This window comes from Bos indicus x Bos taurus, chromosome 22 (genome assembly GCF_003369695.1).
Source record: "Bos indicus x Bos taurus breed Angus x Brahman F1 hybrid chromosome 22, Bos_hybrid_MaternalHap_v2.0, whole genome shotgun sequence".
NCBI lineage: Eukaryota > Metazoa > Chordata > Mammalia > Artiodactyla > Bovidae > Bos > Bos indicus x Bos taurus.
The window spans coordinates 54,648,180-54,670,227 of NC_040097.1; the positions used below are offsets into that span (position 1 = coordinate 54,648,180).

At 37.3% G+C, this 22,048-nt stretch overlaps 1 protein-coding gene across 1 annotated transcript in view; it reads right to left on the bottom strand.

The window, feature by feature from the left end:
• Positions 1-354: 354 nt before the first annotated feature.
• The window catches only part of STT3B (STT3B, catalytic subunit of the oligosaccharyltransferase complex), a 103,098-nt gene continuing 81,404 nt past the window's right edge, over positions 355-22,048 (bottom strand). The window contains exons 7-16 of the mRNA XM_027523776.1: positions 21,631-21,777; positions 20,487-20,535; positions 16,291-16,445; positions 12,749-12,960; positions 10,974-11,161; positions 10,192-10,363; positions 9,146-9,319; positions 6,524-6,637; positions 4,259-4,471; positions 355-2,003 (exon numbers count right to left, since the gene is read on the bottom strand). Coding sequence (XP_027379577.1) covers positions 1,923-2,003; positions 4,259-4,471; positions 6,524-6,637; positions 9,146-9,319; positions 10,192-10,363; positions 10,974-11,161; positions 12,749-12,960; positions 16,291-16,445; positions 20,487-20,535; positions 21,631-21,777 — 1,505 coding nt within the window. The 3' untranslated portion in view covers positions 355-1,922. The remainder of the gene's footprint in view (positions 2,004-4,258; positions 4,472-6,523; positions 6,638-9,145; positions 9,320-10,191; positions 10,364-10,973; positions 11,162-12,748; positions 12,961-16,290; positions 16,446-20,486; positions 20,536-21,630; positions 21,778-22,048) is intronic.

Here is a 22,048-nt window from a genome sequence, read left to right on the forward strand (position 1 = left end):
TAGGTGTCTTCCCCTCACTTACCTATAAAAAGTCAAAATGAAATTTTCACTCTGGGCGGGGTGGGCGGGGAGGAAGGCATAACAAAATAGTAGGTCTCAGTTGAATTAGTTTGGGGGAACCTCATTTTGGTTCCATGAACTGCGTCAGTAAAAGCTATATTGTAATGACACTTGAGGTCTTAATGTAGCAGAAAAGTGAAATTAGAGATATATAAAAGTGAAATTATAGTAACTGCCTTTGTTTTTATTGTTTTTGATTCTCCACATGGGTTCTTTCAAACCTTTGTCAATGCGAACAAGAAGGAAGCGTGTGCTCAAGACTCTGTAAAGAAAAGACTTGTAAAAAGACAACACTTAACACAAAATTTGAATTAACTTTATTTTCCCTACAGTCAACAACTTCTCTGCATTGAATTTTAAAGCAACAAAGTAAGATAAAATCCCCCAAATGACAAGGTATCAGAAATCCAGATTCAGTTACACTTCATTTGTGAAAATGTTGGACCATTTTATTTGTCTGTAAAAGAACCATCATCTGGGTCAAAAATGAATTCTATAAATCAAAGAATATTCTACACTTTGGAAAAAGAAAATTGGCAGTAACATTCTCACTGTATATTGTAAATTACACTTTTCTTCATAAAAGGTACATACTATTCTGCACTTTTCCACCAAAAACAGTGGTGTAAGTTATGCTTGTTTATATCAAAAAAAAAAAAAAAGGAAAGATATCCTGTGGCAGGAAAAACCCTTTCTCTTTTACTTTCACTAAACAGGAGAAAAATTTCAAGTCTATATAAAGTTGCCTATGAGCTGGAAAGTGAACATGTTCAATCTCCATTGACATTTTAGTGCATTTTTTGACAACTGTCACATTTTTAATAAAAGAAAATGCACATAGCATTAAAGAGTGTTTCATCAAATGCTTAAGGGATTAACAAATATGGAGCAAAGGACAAAAGTCATTGTGATGGATGAAACTTGTAAAAATGAGAGAAAAGCCAGAATTTTACAAATCCTTTGTCATTTTGAAGAGTCACACAAAACGAACTCTGGATACCTGTCCACTTTAAGGGTTTCTTCCTTAACCTTTTGTATGTAAACACAGTGCTCACCTCAGGAGTAGGACACCGAACCCCAGCCTGCTAACAAGCAACATTGTGTGTGTTGCCATGATTGCCAAAGGATATAAATTTAGCCCTTGAATGAACCATGTATGGTATCTGCTCTGTAAGTACCTGGTGAAAACAACTGCTAACAGCAGCAATAATGTTTCAACATTAAAAAACAAAACGACAACTACTTGAATCAATGAGTTAGAGGTCCATCTTCAAAACAGCAGCTTCTTCTCAGAGCAAACAGTAAGCAATAGAAAATGCACATTTGATGAAACATTCTTTGCACTGGAGAAACATGAAAATAAATATAGTTCAAGGAAGTACTCTTCTCATACCTCTTTCTCAGACCTGTACTAGTTTTACTGGTTCAAGAAGCTTGCATCACATTTTGTCATTTGTATTTTACATATTGCTATCTGGGTCATTCAAATAAAATGCAGGTCTTGTAAAAGAATAAAAAAACCTTGACAAGTATGCATGTGCCAGGGACCAAATTAGAGGGTTCTTTGGTGCGAATTGTCCAAATTTTCAGATTTGAAGGATAATATGTACCAATAAAAAAAAAAATCTGCTGTTAAGACATTTACAGCAGTGCTCTGTCTTGCTTCACATTACAAATCGAAAACAGCTGTTCTCAATAAGCCAATTTTATTTTTTAAATCAGGTGTTGCCAGAGTTTTGGATGTTAACCTGGACCAGTGATGGTTCTGTACCCTCCGCTGCTGTGAAACACGACATGAGCTAAAGGCAAAGACCGGTTCTCACAAAGACATCTGCTTCAAGTTAGGAACCAGAACAGTGTTTTTAAAGAGTCTTCTTAGATATTTTCTTGCCTTTCTTAAAAACTAGCTTATTTTTAATGTAGCCACGCTTCCTTTTCGCAGTCTAAAAAGAAAACAGAATACCTGGTGTTAGTGCAGGTTTCTTATGGATTAAAAATACGGATACACACACGGTCTACTGCAGAGTGGTGAAGACTGTCTTAATAAGCACTCAGCTCTTCCTGGGTCCGGTCTCCCTGAACTGTCAACAAGCACTCCCCATTGCTCCACACCGAGGATATGGAGGTCCAGGATGAGCTGGACAAGGTCCTCAGCTTTATGAGGAAAGACCACCACAGTGCTCCTCCAAAGCCTGTCATATGTCTTTGTCATCAAGTGAATGGACCCCGACCTGCCTTCTCAACCACGAAATGCTTAGCTATAATGACTCACATTTCTAAGCATGCTAGAGTATGCCTAGACTAAGGATTCAGCAATTGTTTCTGGTGCTCCTGATTTAGGCTCCAAGAATTAGCTATGTCAGAAATCCTAATTAACTTGGTAACTTCTAGAGCCCAATTCTCTTATCTGTAAAAGGATGACCTATACCTATCCACAAAAATAAAAGAGAATAAAGTCACCTGGCACATTCTCCAGCACTTAAATATTCAAAATGAAACAAAAGGCAAACACCAAGGGGAAAAAAAACAAAACTGTAACATCCTTTGAGTTTCATACATCTTTAAAAAAAATACTGTCAAACTGATGTCTGTGGTGTAAGAAACAAATTACTGCAAAAATGTTTGCTATCTTAGAGTCTCACAAGATAAATCATGTAAGACATGTGTCTGACAAATCTGACATTTTCATAGACACTGAAAAAAGGCAACACTTTTTATCGTAATTCAATTCAACAAGTAATTCAATGCATCATCAAAGTACTGGGTTAGCAGTAGGTGAAGACTCAAGAGACTGATCCCTCAATTCAATTCTCATATTTAAATATAACTATGGAGGTAGTTTCAGAAACTTTGGTAGCTCAGATGGTAAAGAATCCGCCTGCAATGTGGGAGACCTGGGTTCAATCCCTGGCTCAGGAAGATCCCCTGGAGAAGGGAATGACAACCTACTCCAGTTTCTTGCCTGGAAAATCCCCTGGACAGGAAAGCCTGGCAAACTTTAGTCCATGGGGTCACAAAAGAGTCGGACACAAGTGAGCGACTAACACTTTAATAGTCATTTAAAGTTTCCATTTACATATCATTCAGTTAATAGTTAGCACTTTTATAGGGTAAACTGAATTGGTATTCTGAGCATATTTGAAGTATATTTTAAGTAATACAAAGTGAAAGTGTTAGTTGTTCAGTCATGTCCGACTCTTGGCGACTGCCATTTCCTTCTCCAGGGGATCTTCCTGGCCCAGGGATCGGACCCTGGTCTCCTGCATTGGAGGCAGATCCTTTACCGACTAAGACACCAGGGAAGCCCCTTCAATGATTTAAAATAAATGATCTGGACAATGTAAACACAAGCATCTTTCAAGATTTAAGACTGAAATCAGTCTAGCAACAACTGGTATTATTAAGGGTTGTACTTTAAAATACAATCTTCGTATTTCATCTGACTGTTCATTATTTTCCATCTCCCACAGAGGGCAAACCATATAAATACTCATTTTCAATAGTTTTTATAGCAAAGATTAGACCTATTTGGTTTAAGTGAGCTATAATGACTTCTAATAAAAGGCTTCATGTCTTATTAAGTATTACAAAAAGACTGCAATGGTCTCATCATCATAATTCTGCCTACAAGCTTTTTCGTGCCAATTATACTTAATAATTATCTAAAGATAAATTTTTTGAGGATTCAGGACTCAATTCAACTTGAGCTTTTTTTTAATTCAATGAATAATATAGTAACATTGTACTGAGACTGGAACGTGAAAATGCTATATAAATTTGCTTTGACCAAATGATCATGAATGAATCACAACTGCTACTGAGTGTTTGGCATTTTTACTTTCACAAAGGTTCAGAAACTGATGGCCACAGACACATCTTACTTTACAAACTAGTCTTTGTAATGGGAGTGGCACAAATTAAAGCCAGAATGTCTCTGAAAAATCTTGGCTCAGTTCACTGATAACCACTCTTCGCATGAAGAACTCTCCAGAAACAGCTGCTTCCTGCGGTAAGCTTAAGTGCTTAGTTTGTAAGGACTGCCCTCAGCAGGTTGGCACTTGATATCTACTTTGTATTTAAGCCTTGGTCTTTACAAATCTGGCAAATGAAAACCTATTAGCAATTTTCAGTAATTTTTCAGACAAACCGACCGATCTTGAGTTACTCTTCTATAGACCTGACTTCATTTGGTACCCACCTTCTTTGACAAATACTTCTGTTTGGGGAAAATGTTGGTTACTCGAGGTTTGTGGTCTAGTGTCTCCCTGTTATCAGGGGCTTTCACTTTATATATCCTTACAAGCCAGTGCTCTGATGTGAAGGCCTCCTCCAAATGCTTGAATTTAATGTCCTTGTTTCCAATCTCAGCATTACGTGTCCGATCAAAACCTGGAGGTGTACGGAAATCCAGCTGCAAAAGTGACATGAGTAGTGGATGTTAAACATACTGGGAAACATTCAGTATTAGAAGGGAATGTTATCACCAGAGCACAACTCTCTCTTTTTAAACTAGGGAAACAGAATCAGAGTGATATACTGTTAACCAGTCCTCGTATGCTGCTAACCAGACAAGAAGAAATCAGCAAGAGAGAAACTCAATGCATAAGAATTAGAATGGACGAGGGGCCTGCAGGCACAAAAAACCCAAAACAGCAAAATGAAATCCATGAAAACCCTTCTTATAGGTTTTCAGAGCAAACACAGAAGGGCCTCCCTACCTGGACCTTGCACTACCAGGTTACTTTACCAGCCTCAAAGTTCTTCATCTGGCAATTCTGCATGACTGGCTCCTTTCTATTCTCTGGTCTCAGCCCAAACACCATCACTTCAGGGAAATCTTTTCTTTAGATTGATGACTGAGAAGTCTCCTCCACTGATTCTTTTATTCTATAGTGTTTGTTGCTAAAATTTTTATTTTCAAAATTATCTGCATCCTCCACTAGGAGGTAAGGTGCACGACGACTTTACCTTATTCAGGGTGGCTCTCTCTCACCAGTGCTACTTGTGAAATCAGAGCACAAGTAAGCCTGATGCTAAACATCCTGAAAGTGGCAACTACAAAGGACGTTAAACCAAACCAAGGGAAGATTAACCAGGACGAGGAGAGACAAAAATGGAGGCAAGGGAGAGGATTTTAAGAAATTCTCGGAGTAGGTTTATGCTGTCACATAGAACCTAAGTGAATTCAATTTAAAAATAAGACCAGAAAACAAATCTCGTCCAATGAGGGAATAACTTATTACATATCTTACAACAGGAAAGTTATTATACTTCATGTCTTGAACATATTCTTGAGTAGGGAAAGGCATCAAAATGAATGCATGCTAGATGCATGGCTTAGAACTCTCAATCAGACAGGAAAAACAAAGGTCCTTTAATGCTATTATTAGTGAATAGAGAAACTAATCTTTCACCAATTTTCTGGGGCAGCTAATTATTGTGCCCTTAGTGCTTATCTCTTAGCATAACATGAGTTTAGAGACCAGGCAGTTTGCCTTCAAAAGAAATCAAAACACTAACAAAAACTTAAACCTAGTAGTAAAATTATTATTTTTTAAAGCTACTTGTTTTAAAAAATTCCAAATGAATAATGCAGAAGCGTTATCTTGATCCGTGGTTTTTTCCTCTGCCTTCTAGTATCAACCAGAAAGCAGCACGGAACCAGAAAGTTTTCAATATAACCTTAGTATGAAGGTGTAACTTGGTATGACAGTCATGGAATATAAAAGTTAGGAAGAACAGTAGAGGCTACCAGGAGCCCCATTATATACAGATAAGGAAAAAACCAAGCCCAGGGAGAATGTGACTCATCCAAGGATTACATGATATGATAGAGCCCGATCTGGACCCCAGCTTGTGACAGTTGCTGTTCGTTCCTTTTGCCACAATGCTTCCCTGTCCATTCATTCCTTTCATTGACTAAATCTTTTGTAGCACATCATTCTAATTTTCTGGGAAACGCTGACCTAGAGAGTCCCAGCTATTTGAGGTAATGGAGAACAGGGAGAGAATAAATGTGTGAAGTGACTAAATAATCCAACCCTTTAATTTCCAGCTTTCCCTCACCAGGCAGTAGAGTAAGCTACTTAAGATCACACTGCTGCCCAACTGGAAGACCCCTCGCTGGGAGAGCAACGTTTTCCAAAAACATGAAGTCAAAAAAAAAAGCAGAATGGCAGGCAAGGGTTGGGTTTAAGCCTCTATTAATTAACACTTTGGAAAGAAACCTCTGCTCTAAAAAATATTTCCTCATTTTTCACACAGAAGTTTCAGAAAGTAAACAGAGTAGAAAAAATTTTAGATGAGCACATTTTTCTTTAGAGCACAACCAAAATATTATCCTGCTTTTTAGAGTCAAACAAGACTATTTTTAAAATATTCCTGTGAATAAAGATTACAGAAAAAGTCTAGAATAAAGCTTATAAAATAAAGATTATAGAAAAAAACAAAGATTATAACTAACCTGCATTTCTCCAAATCTGTAGTATGACATTTTATACATAAGGCAATTCAACAAAGTAGGGGATCCTGCTTTGTCTACACGGAATTCTCCTTGTGAGGTGAAATAGTCACTTTCCTACAGGAAAGAATCCAGAAGTTTCTGTGTCAGTTTAATATAACATATTCACAACTACAGGTTCCCCTTTTCATTTCCCCGTAAGAGCTAGCTTTTGAGGTTATCTTCATAAAGCCGTATTTAGTTAAATCTCAAAAAAACACAGTATCAGAAGACAAATTTATAAATTTAATATGATCTCTTAAAAACCCACAAAACTATCATGGGTGTTTAATACTCAGTCCAGAAATTATTTATTAAAAGAAAAAAGTATCCAAGAAAACATAAAGAGAACAATAGTTTGCTGGATGAAGGAGAGCAACTAATTCTACCAGATTTTAAACCATGTTATAATAAAACCTCAATAATTATTTAAAAAAAAAAAAAAAAAGGTACCAACACCATGAATTAATACTAGGTATGCTGACTCTCTCCAACTGTGTCCCCTTCCCCAGCCATTCATTATTCCTTTTCAGAGTTTTCCTAAATTTGTTTTATTTTTCCATATGAATGCCAAAACAATTTTTTTAGTTGGGAGGGGAACATTTAGAAAACTCTTACAGCAATTTTTATTGTAAGTGCATCAAGTTTATAAATTAACCTCTGAGAGGGCCAATCTGATACTATTGACAGAAATTTCTTTTCTAGGAATTTATCCTACAGAGATACTAAAATGTGGGCAAAATGATGAGTGTAGAAAGTTACTTATTGCACCACCGTTTCAGATTAAAAAACTTGAAAAATCTTAATATCCATTAACAGGGACAGGTTAAATAAATCATAGTGCACACATGCAATGGAACACACTATACAGATGTAAAAAAACAGAAATGAAGAAGGATCCCCATATTTTAATATGTGAAGATCTCCATAGAATATTGTGAAGTAAAAAAATACAAGAACAATGTATATATTCTTTATTTTATTTTAAAACTTTACATAATTGTATTAGTTTTGATATATTTTCCTACTAGTTATCTGCTTCAATTAGAATAAGAAAATAACAAGAGATTACCATGGACTTTTTTCTTTTTCTTGGGGGGGGGGGGGGATACACTTTTACTCTATGTCCCTATATATATTCATTTTGTGAACCATGTGAATGTGTAAATTACTTCCTCACAAAGCACAGAAAATTAGGATTTTTCTCTACACAAATGTTCAAAACATATCTCAATCTATCATGTCAAAATTTTAACACTGCTAAAAGCAAATCCACAAGTGAAAACTCACATACTTGGAAGATTAAGACCAATATAAATACAAGGAAATACTATTAATGGTAGTTAAGAGATAATGTCGGGTAGTTAAGCATTTATGTTTAAACAGGAAATCTGGGGTTTTACTCAACTTTACCCCTGTCACACATAACACATTCCCATGTTTTCCCAAAAGGTCCTTTTATTCCGGATCAGCAGTGAATCCTACTCTCCTCTTTTATGCCTTCATCATGTAACCTCACTGCTGGGTGCCCATCCTCTCTGAGTGGGAGGATACAACACAGTCTACCTAAAAAACAGGCTGGACAGGACCTGATGAATAGAGACATGGATGTACCTACCACAGAAGGACCTCTGCCAAGAGGACAGAACTATTGTAGGGAAGGTACCCCAAGAAGAAAAGATTATAACATGAATGTCAGATGAGCCAAGGAAAGAAAACACAAACCAAGTTTCATGGGCTAGGGCAGAGTGACAGAGTGGAAAACATTGCTAGCAGGACAAGAAGCCAGCAAAGGGAAGTATTAAGGGGTTGCATTCTGAGCTAAGTGGTTTTTTATACCAATGCTTTCCTATTTCAATCATCATTCTGATTATTCTAAACCAGTCATGAGGCTGAGGGTTCATCTATGTTACCAGAAAATCTCATAACAGTACTACAAGTGAATTATTCCTGGCATCTCTATTAGTTATCAACTGAAATGGCCCTAATCACCACTGTTAACACTAGAACCTAGAACAAGACCTACCACTCGAACCATATAATGCTGACTGGTCGAAAAACAACTTGCCCAAAGCACCAAGCTGACAGCGGCAGGGTTTAGTTGCAACTCTTATCTGTCTGCTTTTTTTTTCCGAGGCTCCTTTCCTTAAACTAATGGAGGCTTAAAAAAAAAAAAAAAAAAGCTGTAAAGTAACATGATCAATGTCATGTTAAAATTGGGAGAGGAAACAGACAAAGGCAAAGACAGCAATTTGAAGGCTACTGTCCTATTTCAGGTTTATGAGCACTGGGGTCAATACCAGAGTGGAAGCAACAAAAATGGAAGGAAAGGGCAAATGTGAGAGGCTGTAGGAGTAAAAGCAAGAATCTTGAGAAGAAACTGTTTCCTAGAGGAGAATGGGAGTACCAGATTTCAAAAGTTTTAAACCTGGGAAAATGCTTATGCTGGCTTTAGTAAACAGTACAGTGAGGGACTGCTCTGGAGACAGGATGATGATAACAAATACAACGCAGTCAGAAAGGGAAGAGGGTTACCTGCACTCTGGGAATGGTCCTTCACACACCAACAAGAACCTAGTTTCTTACCCGAATATCTTTTGGATGTTCCCCTTCAGCTATCCTAACCATCCAGAGAAACTTGTTGATGTCATCACCAGAATAGCCAATAACCCCTCCAAAAATAATCAAAACATAATCTACGTCCAGACTCCTCATGATTTTATAGGCTGCTGTTTCATTTGAAGACATAGCTTTTCCCACCTAAAGAATAAAAAAGTGAGAATATGTGTTCTTAGTCCCAAAATAACACTAAAAATAAACATGAATGCACATTTTTACCTTAAAATAGAATGCATCTCAAAAGTTTGATTTACATGGAATTCTTTTCATAGAAACAATCTGCTATAAATTCAACAAATTCATGAGATTTATAAGCACCTCCCTTACTATAACCAACTACAGCATGTCAAAATCAGGATATGTGCTCATATTTTCCTAGTAATTTGGTCGCATTAAATTAACATTTTAATATGAAAGCAAACAAAAAAAGCTTAAAAGAAGTAGAATTTCTCAAAATCCCATGCTGGGGATGACCATCCATCTAGCTACAACAAATATATCCTTTTCTTCAGTCTACCAAACACCTAATGATTAGCCGCAACACTAAATACAAACAAAATTCATTTGGCTAACACCTAGCTATCTATTTAAAATCTTTAGAGAACAGAAAGGTGATTAATTAATGTAAATTAGTTATGTAATAGCTAGAGTAAACATAATGTGCATGTTCATAAAACACACTGCACTTGCTTTACACATCTGCAAATAATTTTCTTAACTTACGAAAAGGAAAATATAAGACAAATACAGTAAATTTCAGATTTTGCCTCATTCTCCAGCATATAGCCTCTGATTCTGAATGATATATAAACAAATTCTAGTCTTAAAAACCAAATAAGCAAGCATACATCGAATCACTTTACTGAACAAATATGTAGAGAAGTATGTTGAAAATTCAGCAAACAAAAAGCACTTTCCCCCACAGTTTTCCTACTTAATCACAAGTGAAGTCTGATGTCTAAGTAGTGAATAACGGTTTGTAACTTTTGACCTTCTGTTGGTCAAGTTCTTACCAGTGCTATGTGGCTGTTATTCCAGGTGTTGTTATCCACCAGAGTGGTTCTATTAGCCATCCCAGCAATCTGATAGCCGTAATCCCACCAAGACATCACTCGGGCATGTTCATCTGTATTCTGCCTTAGCCAAAAGTAAGCTTCTCTGAAATCATCTAAAATATTCCTGGTTCTGAAAAGAATCACAATATTAACTTAAATAAGACCTTATAAATGTGAAGATGGTTTCTTAAAATCTTGGGGTGCCAGGCCACTAAATAATTTCATATTTTAAGGATAGTAGTTAAAAAGCCTCAAGGGTAGGGAAGAAGAAAGAAAAAAAAAAGAGCTAGACTAGTGCTTCTTTGACTTTAATAGGCATACAAACCACCAGGCTATCATGTAAAAAAGCAAATTCTGATATAGTAGTTCTGAAATGGAGCCTGCACAAGTCTGAAGAGTATCCACATGAAGCAGAAGCTGGGGTGGGAATGTAGGGGCAGAACAGAGACCACCTGTTGTTAAATTTCAGCTGCATCAGAATCCCTGGGGCACTCCTTAAAACACAGATTCCTGAGTCTCACCCCCCCGTTCTAACTCTACATGCTTAGGTGGGGTCAAGAACGCGCATGTCTAATGGGCTTCCTGGTAATGATGATGCTGTGTCCAAGCATGACACTTTGAGAAAGACTAATGTGTATGTTATATATGCAAAGATATTCAGATAGACCTCTGAATTCTATTTTTTGAGGCAAGAGAAAGAGCAGGTGTGGAACCCTTTCGTAGTCAAGCCATCTTCTTACCCATCATGGTTGTAAGAGGCCAGGACCACGCTTGGGCTGGAGTACGCATTGCTTGTGACCCAGGTGCAGTGGACTGCAAACATCATCAACAGCATCAGCATCAGCATGGTGACAATGCTTTTTATATTAGGACCTAATCCCTCTTCCGTTTTTTCCTGCTCAGTTACATGCTTCCTCACTTTGCCTGCCTGAAAATACAGAAAACTGATGAGACAAATTCATCATCTCACTTGCTTTCATTAAGACATTAAATGGAGAAGCTGGGAGAATGTCATTTATCAATTTAATTCTTTCAAGAGGAGAATGTATAACCATCAGGAATTCTTGCGTGGGTCATACAATGTTTTCTAAAAATTATCAAGGTAGATTCTCAAGTCAACTGTCAAAAAGAAGACTTCCTGGAACTAAACCCAATCCAGGAACTGGTTGCAGAGCAAAATATCTCCAGTAAGAAGTTGCTTTGGAACTCAATTGACCTTATGTTTACATAAATACGAAGGGGAGAACCAAATGGTCTCATCCTGGCAACCTTTCTTTTTAAAAAAATTGAATTCCTCATCCTGAAAAAAGCAATGTTCAGTTATAATCCAGGACTTTGTAGGACTTTAGTACAGGAAAAAGAACACATTATCAGAGTGAGTTTTCCAATTTCCAAACCCTAAATCAATAACCTTGTTAAAATCAAGAGGGTGTGGGGGGGGGGGGAGGTAGGAGGGTTCAGGATGGGGAGCACAGGTATGCCTGTGGCAGATTCATTTTGATGCTTGGCGGAACTAATACAATGTTGTGAAGTTTAAAGGTGAAATAAAATTAAAAAAAGAAAATAAATAAATAAATAAAATAAAAAAAAAACAATAAACCTCATCAAAAACCAGGAGAGAACAGGACAGAGTCAGAGGTTCTAAACTGCAAGGTTAATTATTAAGAAACCACAAAACAAAAATAAACAAAAAAGCAGGCATGTGCTTTAATAGCACTAATCTGTATGAATGATATTGGACCTATCATAGTAAGGAAAGAAAAGTTTTAAACTGCTACTTAAAAACCTAGTTAATATAGTAAAGTTTAATTTGTTGTTCAAGATAAGTGCTCTAAGTCTTTCCACACTTCCACCAAATCTAATTCTGCTGTGTTTCCTGAGATCTTAAAAGTAAATTACATTATATGGGCCAAGCACCTAGTATTAACGAACTGGAGACCTTTTTTTTTTTTTTTTTAAAGGCATTTAATACCCTTCATATGGGATTTCCTAGGTGGTGCAGTGGGTAAAGAATCCACCTGCCAATACAGGAGACGTGGGAAGATCCCCTGAAGAAGGAAATGGTGACCCACTCCAGTATTCTTGCCTGAAAAATCCCACGGACAGAGGACCTACAGTCGATGGGGTCGCAAAGTGTCAGACAAAACAGCATACACAATATCCCTCATTTACTGTTCAGTCTACCAGATATTTAAAAAGTTTACACTGAATATGGACTTCAAGGATAAACCCTTGTGCACATGGTTTCAGAAAGATTTATAGTGTTAAATTTTATGTAATTTAGTAAGAACATCAGCTTTTTGCTCTCAAAATTGGGTTTTAGTTTATAAAACCTGACCCAAAAGGTGATTATATACTCTGGTGACATTCTGTTTTCTTATTCTGAGTGAAAAGACGAACTTTCTCTAGATTCTTGTTTAACCACACTTCTTAATATGTATGGTTCTTACTATGATGGAAAAACAAAACAAAGGAACACATAAAACTTTTAAAGGCCTTACTTTAGATTTCCCACCTTATCATACAAATTTCCTGGGTTTCTCTTGTCATCCTCATCACTGCTGTCCTCCACAGGCGGGTTTTCCCTTTTCATGTCGTCCCCCAAATAGTGCTCAAAAACGTTTGAGAAGGCAATTGCAGACAGCATGCAGACGACTGGAGTCAAGGTCAACATCAGCCGGACCATCACACCCGCAAAGTAGACGGCACTGATGGCGTACAGTGCAACTGCAAAGACAGGTTCTCTTACAATACTTCAGGAAAGAAAGGGTCCCAGGAAGACCCATTGAAAATTCAAAACTACTTCAAAGGACAATCGAAACACAGACAAACATCTCATAAAAGGGCTGTTTCTAAACTGATAATCTGAACCAATTTCAAAGTCATATTTAGAGATTATAACTAGTATTGACCAAATAAACACTACATATCAATAGTTTAGAGAAATGTATCAGGATTCAAATTAATTATAGCTATTATGGGGAATGAGACAATTTGTTATTTGTCAACAGCATCACATATTAGGAAAATCCATAACAGAGGAAAATGTGTTTGGTGAATTATAGGCACAGTAAAGTTTATAGAATCAAATAGTCTATGAAAAGATCATGCCAATATTTGGCATAAAGCCTGCTTTAAAGTAAGAATAGGATAAGAAGAAAACAATTTATTAACCAAAGGAGGAACTTATGAAGCTATTGCTGAGAAACTTAAAAAGTCTGCAAGTACTTTCCAACAATCAAACCGTTCCAGATAATGTGCTCACCACGGGGAAAGGCTCTATTCATTTCTGGCTAGAGGCTGTGACTTCACAAAGTTACTGCGTCATCTGAGTGCCCATCTCACTGGAAACAAATTCATATTTTTTTCCTGACTAAAAAATACATTTACTATACAATATTGTTTATCTCAGTGAATTTTTATATGCACACACCTATGTAATTGCCACCCATATCAAAATACAGAACATCTGTATCCCTCCTCAGGAGAAGCCCTCATGCCTCTTCCTAATCAATAACCACTACGCTCTCCCATAAAACAGGTAATCACTATTTGAACTTTTAAAGCAATAATTTAACTTTCCTTATTCTCAGTTCAGTTCAGTCGCTCAGTTGTGTCTGAATCTTTGTGACCTCATGGACTGCAGAAAGCCAGGCTTCCCTATCCATCACCAACTCCCACAGCTTGCTGAAACTGCTATCCATCAAGTCAGTGACGCCATCCAACCATCTCGTCCTCTGTCATCTCCTTCTCCTCCTGCCTTCAATCTTTCCCAGTATCAGGGTCTTTTCCAATGAGTCAGTCCTTCACATCATATGCCCAAACTACTGGAGCTTCAGCTTCAGCATCAGTCCTTCCAGTGAATATTCAAGATTGATTTCCTTTAAGGATTAACTGGTTTGATCTCCTTGCAGTCCAGAGGACTTTCAGGAGTCTTCTCCAACACCACAGCTTGAAAGCATCAATTCTTCAATGTTCAGCTTTCTTTATGGCCCAACTCTCACATCCATACATGACTATTGGAAGAACCGTAGCTTTGACTAGATGAGCCTTTGCCAGCAAAGGAATGTCTCTGCTTTTTAATATGCTGTCTAGGTTTGAAATGGCTTTCCTTCCAAGGAGCAAGTGCCTTTTACTTTCATGGCTGAAGTCACCATCTGCAGAGATTTTGAAGCCCACTCTTTCCCCATCTATTTGACATGAAGTGATGGGACCGGATGCCATGATCTTTGTTTTTGAACGTTGAGTTTTAAACCAGATTTTTCGGTCTCCTCTTTCACCAAGAGGCTCTTTAGTTCTTCGCTTTCTGCCATAAGGGTGGTGTCATCTGCCTCTCTGAGGTTATTGATATTTCACCCAGCAATCTTGATTCCAGCTTGTGCTTTATCCAGTCTGGCATTTCTCATTATGTACTCTGTATGTAAGTTAAATAAGCAAGGTGACAATATACGTCCTGGACGTATTCCTTTCCTAATTTGGAACCAGTCCATTGTTCCACATCTGGTTCTAACTGTTGCTTCTTGACCTTCATACAGATTTCTCAGGAGGCAGGTCAGGTGGTCTGGTATTCCCATCTCTTGAAAAATTTTCCACAGTTTGTTATAATCCACACAGTCAAAGGCTTGAGTGAAGTCAATGAAGAAGATATTTTTCTGGGATTCTCTTGCTTTTTCTATGATCCAACAGATGTTGGCAATTTGATCTCTGGTTGTGCCTTTTCTAAATTCAGCTTGAACATCTGTAAATTCTCAGTTCATGTACTGCTGAAGCCTATCTTGGAGAATTTTGTGCATGACTTTGCCAGCATGTGAGATGAGTGCAACTGTGTGGTAGTCTGAGTATTCTTCGGCATTGCCTTTCTTTGGGATTGGAATGAAAACTGACCTTTTCCAGTCCTGTGGCCATTGCTGGGTTTTCCAAATTTGCTGGCATACTGAGTGTGGCACTTTAACAGCATCATCTTTTAGGGCTTGAAATAGCTCAGCTAGAATTCCATCACCTCTACAAGCTTTGCTCGTAGTGATGCTTCCTTATTCTTAAACTTCATAGAAATAAAATTATATAAAATGTTCTCTTTTGTACTGACTTCTTTTGTTTACCCACGTTATTCTTATATTAATTGTTGTGCTGTATTCCACTCTAAAATGCATAAGAATTTCTTTTTTCTACTGCTAACCTTTGAAATGTTTCTAACTAGGGACTATTATGGATAAAGTTGCTATGTACATTCTTAGACATGTCCTTTGTTAGACACACACACTCCCTTCTCTTGGTATCTAGGATTGGGACTGCTAAATCATGAATGGGCAATTTGTTAAACTAATTCTTCTTGAGTGATGTAGTATTAACATGGCTTTCTCCAAAGTCCACTGACCTATATAAAGCAGAAAAGAATGAGTGCCATTCTTTGGTTAGCACCTACGCAGATGCTATTTTCTCTCTCCTGACTTCACTCTGAAACTCTAACTTGTGAGTGTCATGCATGGTCCAGGCCACGTACTTGTACAAGATATATGCTTGTGTGACCCTGTGCATATTACAAAGCATTTTCAGTTTCAGGTCTTATCTTAAACAATGGCTTTAAAATAGTTTGTAATTCTAAGTCTTGTTGGTTGAAAATTACACAAATCTATCAGCCAAGAGGATATTTACTTACAGGTGATTCTTATTCTATTACAAAATGTACTTTCCCACTGAAATTTTTTGGATCATGGATGCCCCTGCGAAAGTCTTCCTACTTAGAATTAACTGAGAAAACATAGTCAAGTCTATTCTGTCAACAAAGTTATAATTTCCAATTCTCAGCCACAGACTATCATTACATTAACCTCTCAGAAAACAATAAATTGAAGGAAAAGCTTACATACTAGTCCAAAATTTAAACAGTTAATAATTAAGAGTATATATAATGCAAATTCACTTAATTTTTCTTGGTTAAGCACTTATGCAAAGTAAGAGAGGAAAGTTTATGCAAAGTTGAGCAAAGACAAAACTTCATGGTGGAATGATAATCTCAATAACAAAAATAAACCGAAGTATTTATTAAAAACCTCTTACCAAATACTCTTTCATCGTTGATATTTTTAATGCAGAACCACAGGCCTGCTGGGAAGGTACACACAAGAATATGTAGATCAAAGAAGAAAGATACCCAAGTCGTAGGTTGATGCTCAGACACTGATGCAATAATTGGAATGTGTATTTTTGCATACCTGGTATTAAAGAAGTTTACGTTATTTAAAATTAAATGATAAAACAGAAGTTCCTTTTAGGTGAATAAACTTTCTTTGATTGTACTAATAGATATGGTTCCCATCTCTCCCTCTTCTGGCTTAAAAGTACATTCCAATGTTACCTGCTATAGTGGATATAAATCTGACACATATTGGTAAAACCAAAATCAACATACTTCCCCCTAAAATTAGAATTATCTAAGGCCAGTTATAAAAGGCCACACACATATTCTTCTGTGTGATTTCTAACACAAAAATGCTTGCTCAAATAGGAATTTCTTTTGCACTTGTTCTGATGCTGTAAAGAGCTATATTGCATAGGAACCTGGAATGTTAGGTCCATGAATCAAAACAAATTGCAAGTGGTCAAACAGGTGATGGCAAGAGTGAACATCAACATTTTTGGAATCAGTGAACTAAAATGGAATGGAATGGAATGGGTGAATTTAACTCAGATGACCATTATATATACTACTGTCGGCAAGAATCCCTAAGAAGAAATGGTGTAGCCATCATAGTCAACAAAAGAGTCCAAAAATGCCGTACTTGGATGCAATCTCAAAAACGACAGAATGTTTGTTTGTTTCCAAGGCAACATTCAACATCACATTCAACATTACCATTCAACATCACAGTAATCCAAGTCTATGCCCTGACCAGTAATGCTGAAAAAGCTGAAGTTGAATAGTTCTATGAAGACCTACAAAACCTTCTAGAACTAACAGCAAACAATGACGTCCTTTTCATTATAGGGGACTGGAATGCAAAAGTAGGAAGTCAGGAAATACCTGGAGTAACAGGCAAATTTGGCCTCGGAGAATAGAATGAAGCAGGGCAAAGGCTAATAGAGCTTTTCCAAGAGAATGCACTGGTCATCGCAAACACCCTCTTCCAACAACACAAGAGAAGACTACACATGGACATCAGCAGATGGTCAACACTGAAATCAGACTGATTATACTCTTTGCAGCCAAAGATGGAGAAGCTCTACACAGCCAGCAAAAACAAGACCAAGATGACCTGTGGCTCAGATCATGAACTCCTTATTGCCAAATTCAAACTTAAATTGAAGAAAATAGGGAAAATCACTAGACCATTCGGGTATGATCTAAATCAAATCCCTTCATGATTATACACTGGAAGTGACAAATAGATTCAAGGGATTAGATCTGATAGACAAGTGTGCCTGAAGAACTATGGACGGAGGTTCATGACATTGCAAAGGAGGCAGTGATCAAGATCATCCCCAAGAAAAAGAAATGCAAAATGGTTATCTGAGGAGGACTTACAAAGAGCTATGAAAAGAAGAGAAGTGAAAGGCAAAGGAGAAAATAAAAGATACACCCTTTTGAATTCAGAGTTCCAAAAAATAGCAGGGAGAGATAAGAAAGCCTTCCTCAGTATCAATGCAAAGAAATAGAGGAAAACAATACAATGGGAAGGACTAGAAATCTCTTCAAGAAAATCAGAGACACTAAGGGAACTTTTCATGCAAAGATGGGCGCAATAAAGGACAGAAACGGTATGGACCTAACAGAAGCAGAAGATATTATGAAGAGGTGGCAAGAATACACAGAAGAACTGTACAAAAGAGATCTTCATGACCCAGGTAATCATGATGGTGTGATCACTCACCTAGAGCCAGACATCCTGGAATGCAAAGTCAAGTGGGCCTTAGGAAGCATCACTACGAACAAAGCTAGTGGAGGTGATGGAATTCCAGTTGAGCTATTTCAAATCCTAGAAGAAGATGCTGTGAAAGTGCTGGACTCAATATGCCAGCAAATTTGGAAAACTCAGCAGTGGCCACAGGACTGGAAAATTCCAATCCCAAAGAAAGGCAATGCCAAAGAATGCTCAAACTATCACAAAACTGTACTCATCTCACACGCTAGCTAAGTAATGCTCAAATTTCTCCAAGCCAGGCCTCAACAGTATGTGAACCATGAACTTCCAGATGTTCAAGCTAGATTTAGAAAAGGCAGAGGAACCAGAGATCAGATTGCCAACATCCACTGGATCATCGAAAAAGCAAGAGTTCCAAATCGGGAAAGGAGTACGTCAAGGCTCTATATTGTCACCCTGCTTATTTAACTTATACGCAGAGTACATCATGAGAAATGCTGGGCTGGAGGAAGCACAAGCTGGAATCAAGATTGCCAGGAGAAATATCATTAACCTCAGATATGCAGATGACACCACCCTAATGACAAAAAGTAAAGAACTACAGAGCCTCTTGATAAAAGTGAAAGAGGAGTGTGAAAAAGTTGACTTAAAACTCAACATCCATAAAACTAAGATCATGGCATCTGGTCTCATCATTTCATGGCAAACAGATGGGGAAACAGTAGAAACAGAGACTTTATCTTTAGGGGCTCCAAGATCACTGCAGATGGTGACTGCAGCCATGAAATTAAAAGACACTTGCTCCTTGGATGAAAAGTTATGACCAACTTAGCACATTAAAAAAGCAGAGACATTATTTTGCCAACTAAGGTCCATCTAGTCAAAGCTATGGTTTTTCCAGTAGTCTTGTATAGATGTGAGAATTGGATTATAAAGAAAGCTGAGCAACAAAGAACTGATGCTTTTGAACTGTGGTGTTAGAGAAGAGTATTGAGTGTTCCCTGGAGTGCAAGGAGATCCAACCAGTCCATCCAAAAGGAAATCAGTCCTGAATATTCATTGGAAGGACTGATGCTAAAGCTGAAACTGCAATACTTTAGCCACCTGATGTGAAGAGCTGACTCATCTGAAAAGACCCTGATGCTGGGTAAGATTGAATGCAGGTGGAGAAGGGGACGACAGACGATGAGATGGTTGCATGGCATCACCGACTCAATGGACTTGAGTTTGAGTAAACTCTGGGGGTTGGTGATGGATAGGGAATCCTGACATGCTGAAGTCCATGGAGTCATAAAGATTTGGACACAACTGAGGGACTGAACTGAACAAGCACTTCCTAAGTTTGCACCAATGAGTTCGACTACCTTTTGGATATGTGACTAGCAGAATAACTCATCGAATAAGATATCCTATTGTGACAATACCTTTCTTAACACGGAGATGGCACAGAGGTGGTTGGTCAGAGACATGGAAAGGACAAGACAGATTTTCTCTGAAATGTCCTAAGATTCCAAAGTGGGCAAGTAAAGTTTGAAAACAAGAATAAGTATGACTAGTAAAATTTTAACCTAGTCAGAATTAATTAACTTCTACAACTGGGGTTTTTCCCTCAAACTCTCTGGTGATGCAAAGGCTGATCTCTGGAAGTATGTGTCTGTTAGCTTCAGCCACCCATACATCATTTGCTTATGCCCTTTAATTAGGCCTGGCTAGGGGCCTTTTTGGTATTATATCAAAGGGCAGGCCTGTTTAATAAAATGTGGTCGGTTTTTTATCGGGCCACATGGGGTAACAGAATAGCAGAATCAAGGGAGAGAGGTCAATTATCACCAAGAGATATTTTCTTATCCTTAGGAAAACATTTTTAGAGTTAAAAAAAGTATTGAGCTAATGTAAAAAAATTTTTTTTATTAACTCATCTCGTAAAAGCACTCTTAAAAAATGCAACAAATATCCTCTAGCATATTTGATGGTTAAAAAACACCAGGAAACTTAAATAAAATTAAATTTTTTCTCATATCTATAGCATATGGATTTATAACATAGTATCTATCCTTAAGGGTTAAAAATTAAATATTACTAACAGATGGAAACTTTGAATACATTGGTAAAAACAAACAAAAAAAAATCAATCATTAAAATGGCACGTGTTACCTGAAATGTTTTAATAAACAAAAATAAGGAGTTGCCCATGAAGAACAGAAATATGACTTACATATCAAACTACAGGTGAATTCCAAACGGGTATTATAACAAAGACAAAATACAACATTTACTAAACCGGTATATGCTAAATATTTTAGAATGTTGCCAGGTATTGACAGAGATATTAACAATAAAGAAGACAAAAGAATATTTAAATAACATGAGGGCAAATAACTTATCTGCACTTACCCAGTGTCCCACAATGAGTAAAACCTGCCACTCCACGGTGCAATGTAACCTTGGAAGGAAAAATGCAAAGGAAATTCATTGGCCATTTCATTGTTTTTATTGGTTTTATGTTTACGGATTATTTGGACTAATTTTAAGCTAATGTTAAAAGAACTGCCCTAAAAAAAAAAGGTTATACTGTATTTCACACAGCTGGTCATCAGATAAAATACAGTAGTAGTAGTGTTAAGTCACTCAGTCATGTCCAACTCTTTGTGATCCTACGGATCCTTTGTGATCCTCTGTCCATGGAATTCTCAGGCAAGAATACTGGAGTGGGTTGCCATTTCCTTCTCCAGGGGGTCTTTCTGACCCAGGGATCGAACCCAGGTCTTCTGCATTGCTGGCAGATTCTTTACTGTCTGAGCCTTAGGGACCAAATTAAAAAAATACCCATGGACATTACATTTCCAAAGAAATACAACAAGCTAATGACAACAACACTGTAGAAAGCTTTCTGATTCTTTTAAACCTCTAATTGACTAGTAGAGATATTAAGATAGCACTGGATAATTTTAAAAAGGGAGAGGTGTCCAGTACGCCAAATTTAGATCAATTATAAAGGTGATTTTAAACATTTGTGCCTTTTACTCCTGTCAACGAATTCTTCATGATTTTATGAGCTAAGCTGGTACATTAATTTGACATATCTTCAGAAAGAATTTGATTTGTTTCCAGTGACTGGTAAAGTCAGGACAAGAAAGTAACTTAGAATCCAGAAGCTGACTGAAAGCTGATCTGGTTGGCTGTTTAGAAGCAGGAGACAGAGTATATAACACACTAGGGAGGGTAAACCTATGCCATTAACACCAGAAACTTTGGATTTTATACATTTTGGGCCTAATCATCTATCAAGAGAAGGATGCTTGAATGTGGATTTAGCAAAACCTGAAGCAACAAATATATTGTTTAAAAAAAGAAAGAAATTTTTTCTTTTTGTAGTGCTGTTCAGATTTTAGAACCTTTGACTTATTTTCATACCGTTTCTAAGGAAACAGTAGCTGACCTACTAGGATAAATGGAACATGTACAGAATTTGCAAAAGAATTTACCTTTTGCAATGACTTAGAGACAATATTCACATCCGACAGGTGATGACACCTACCTGTGTAAGTCAAATAGATGACACTAAGGAACACAGCACCTGCAGCTAGCGACACACCCAAAAAGAACAGGGTCTGGAACTCTTGTTTTGTTAACCGGTCTCGCAGATACTGCAAGAAAGCGTAAGCTTGCAGCAATGCAAAGACACCTAATTAAAGAGAAGGTGCATATAAGTAATCAACAAAGCATTTTTCTAAGAACATTGAGAAACATTAATTTGGAAGACTTAGAATACCTTGTACAATTCAGTGATCTGACATTTCCTTTGTCAAATGACAGGTAACCAATTAATACATCCAAAAAATTCTGTTACATTTTTTTTTCTAATACATGAACAGAGAAGCCTGGTGTGCTGCAGTCCATGGGGACATGACTTAACGACTGAACAACAATATATGGTTACTGTTCATAGCTGGGGT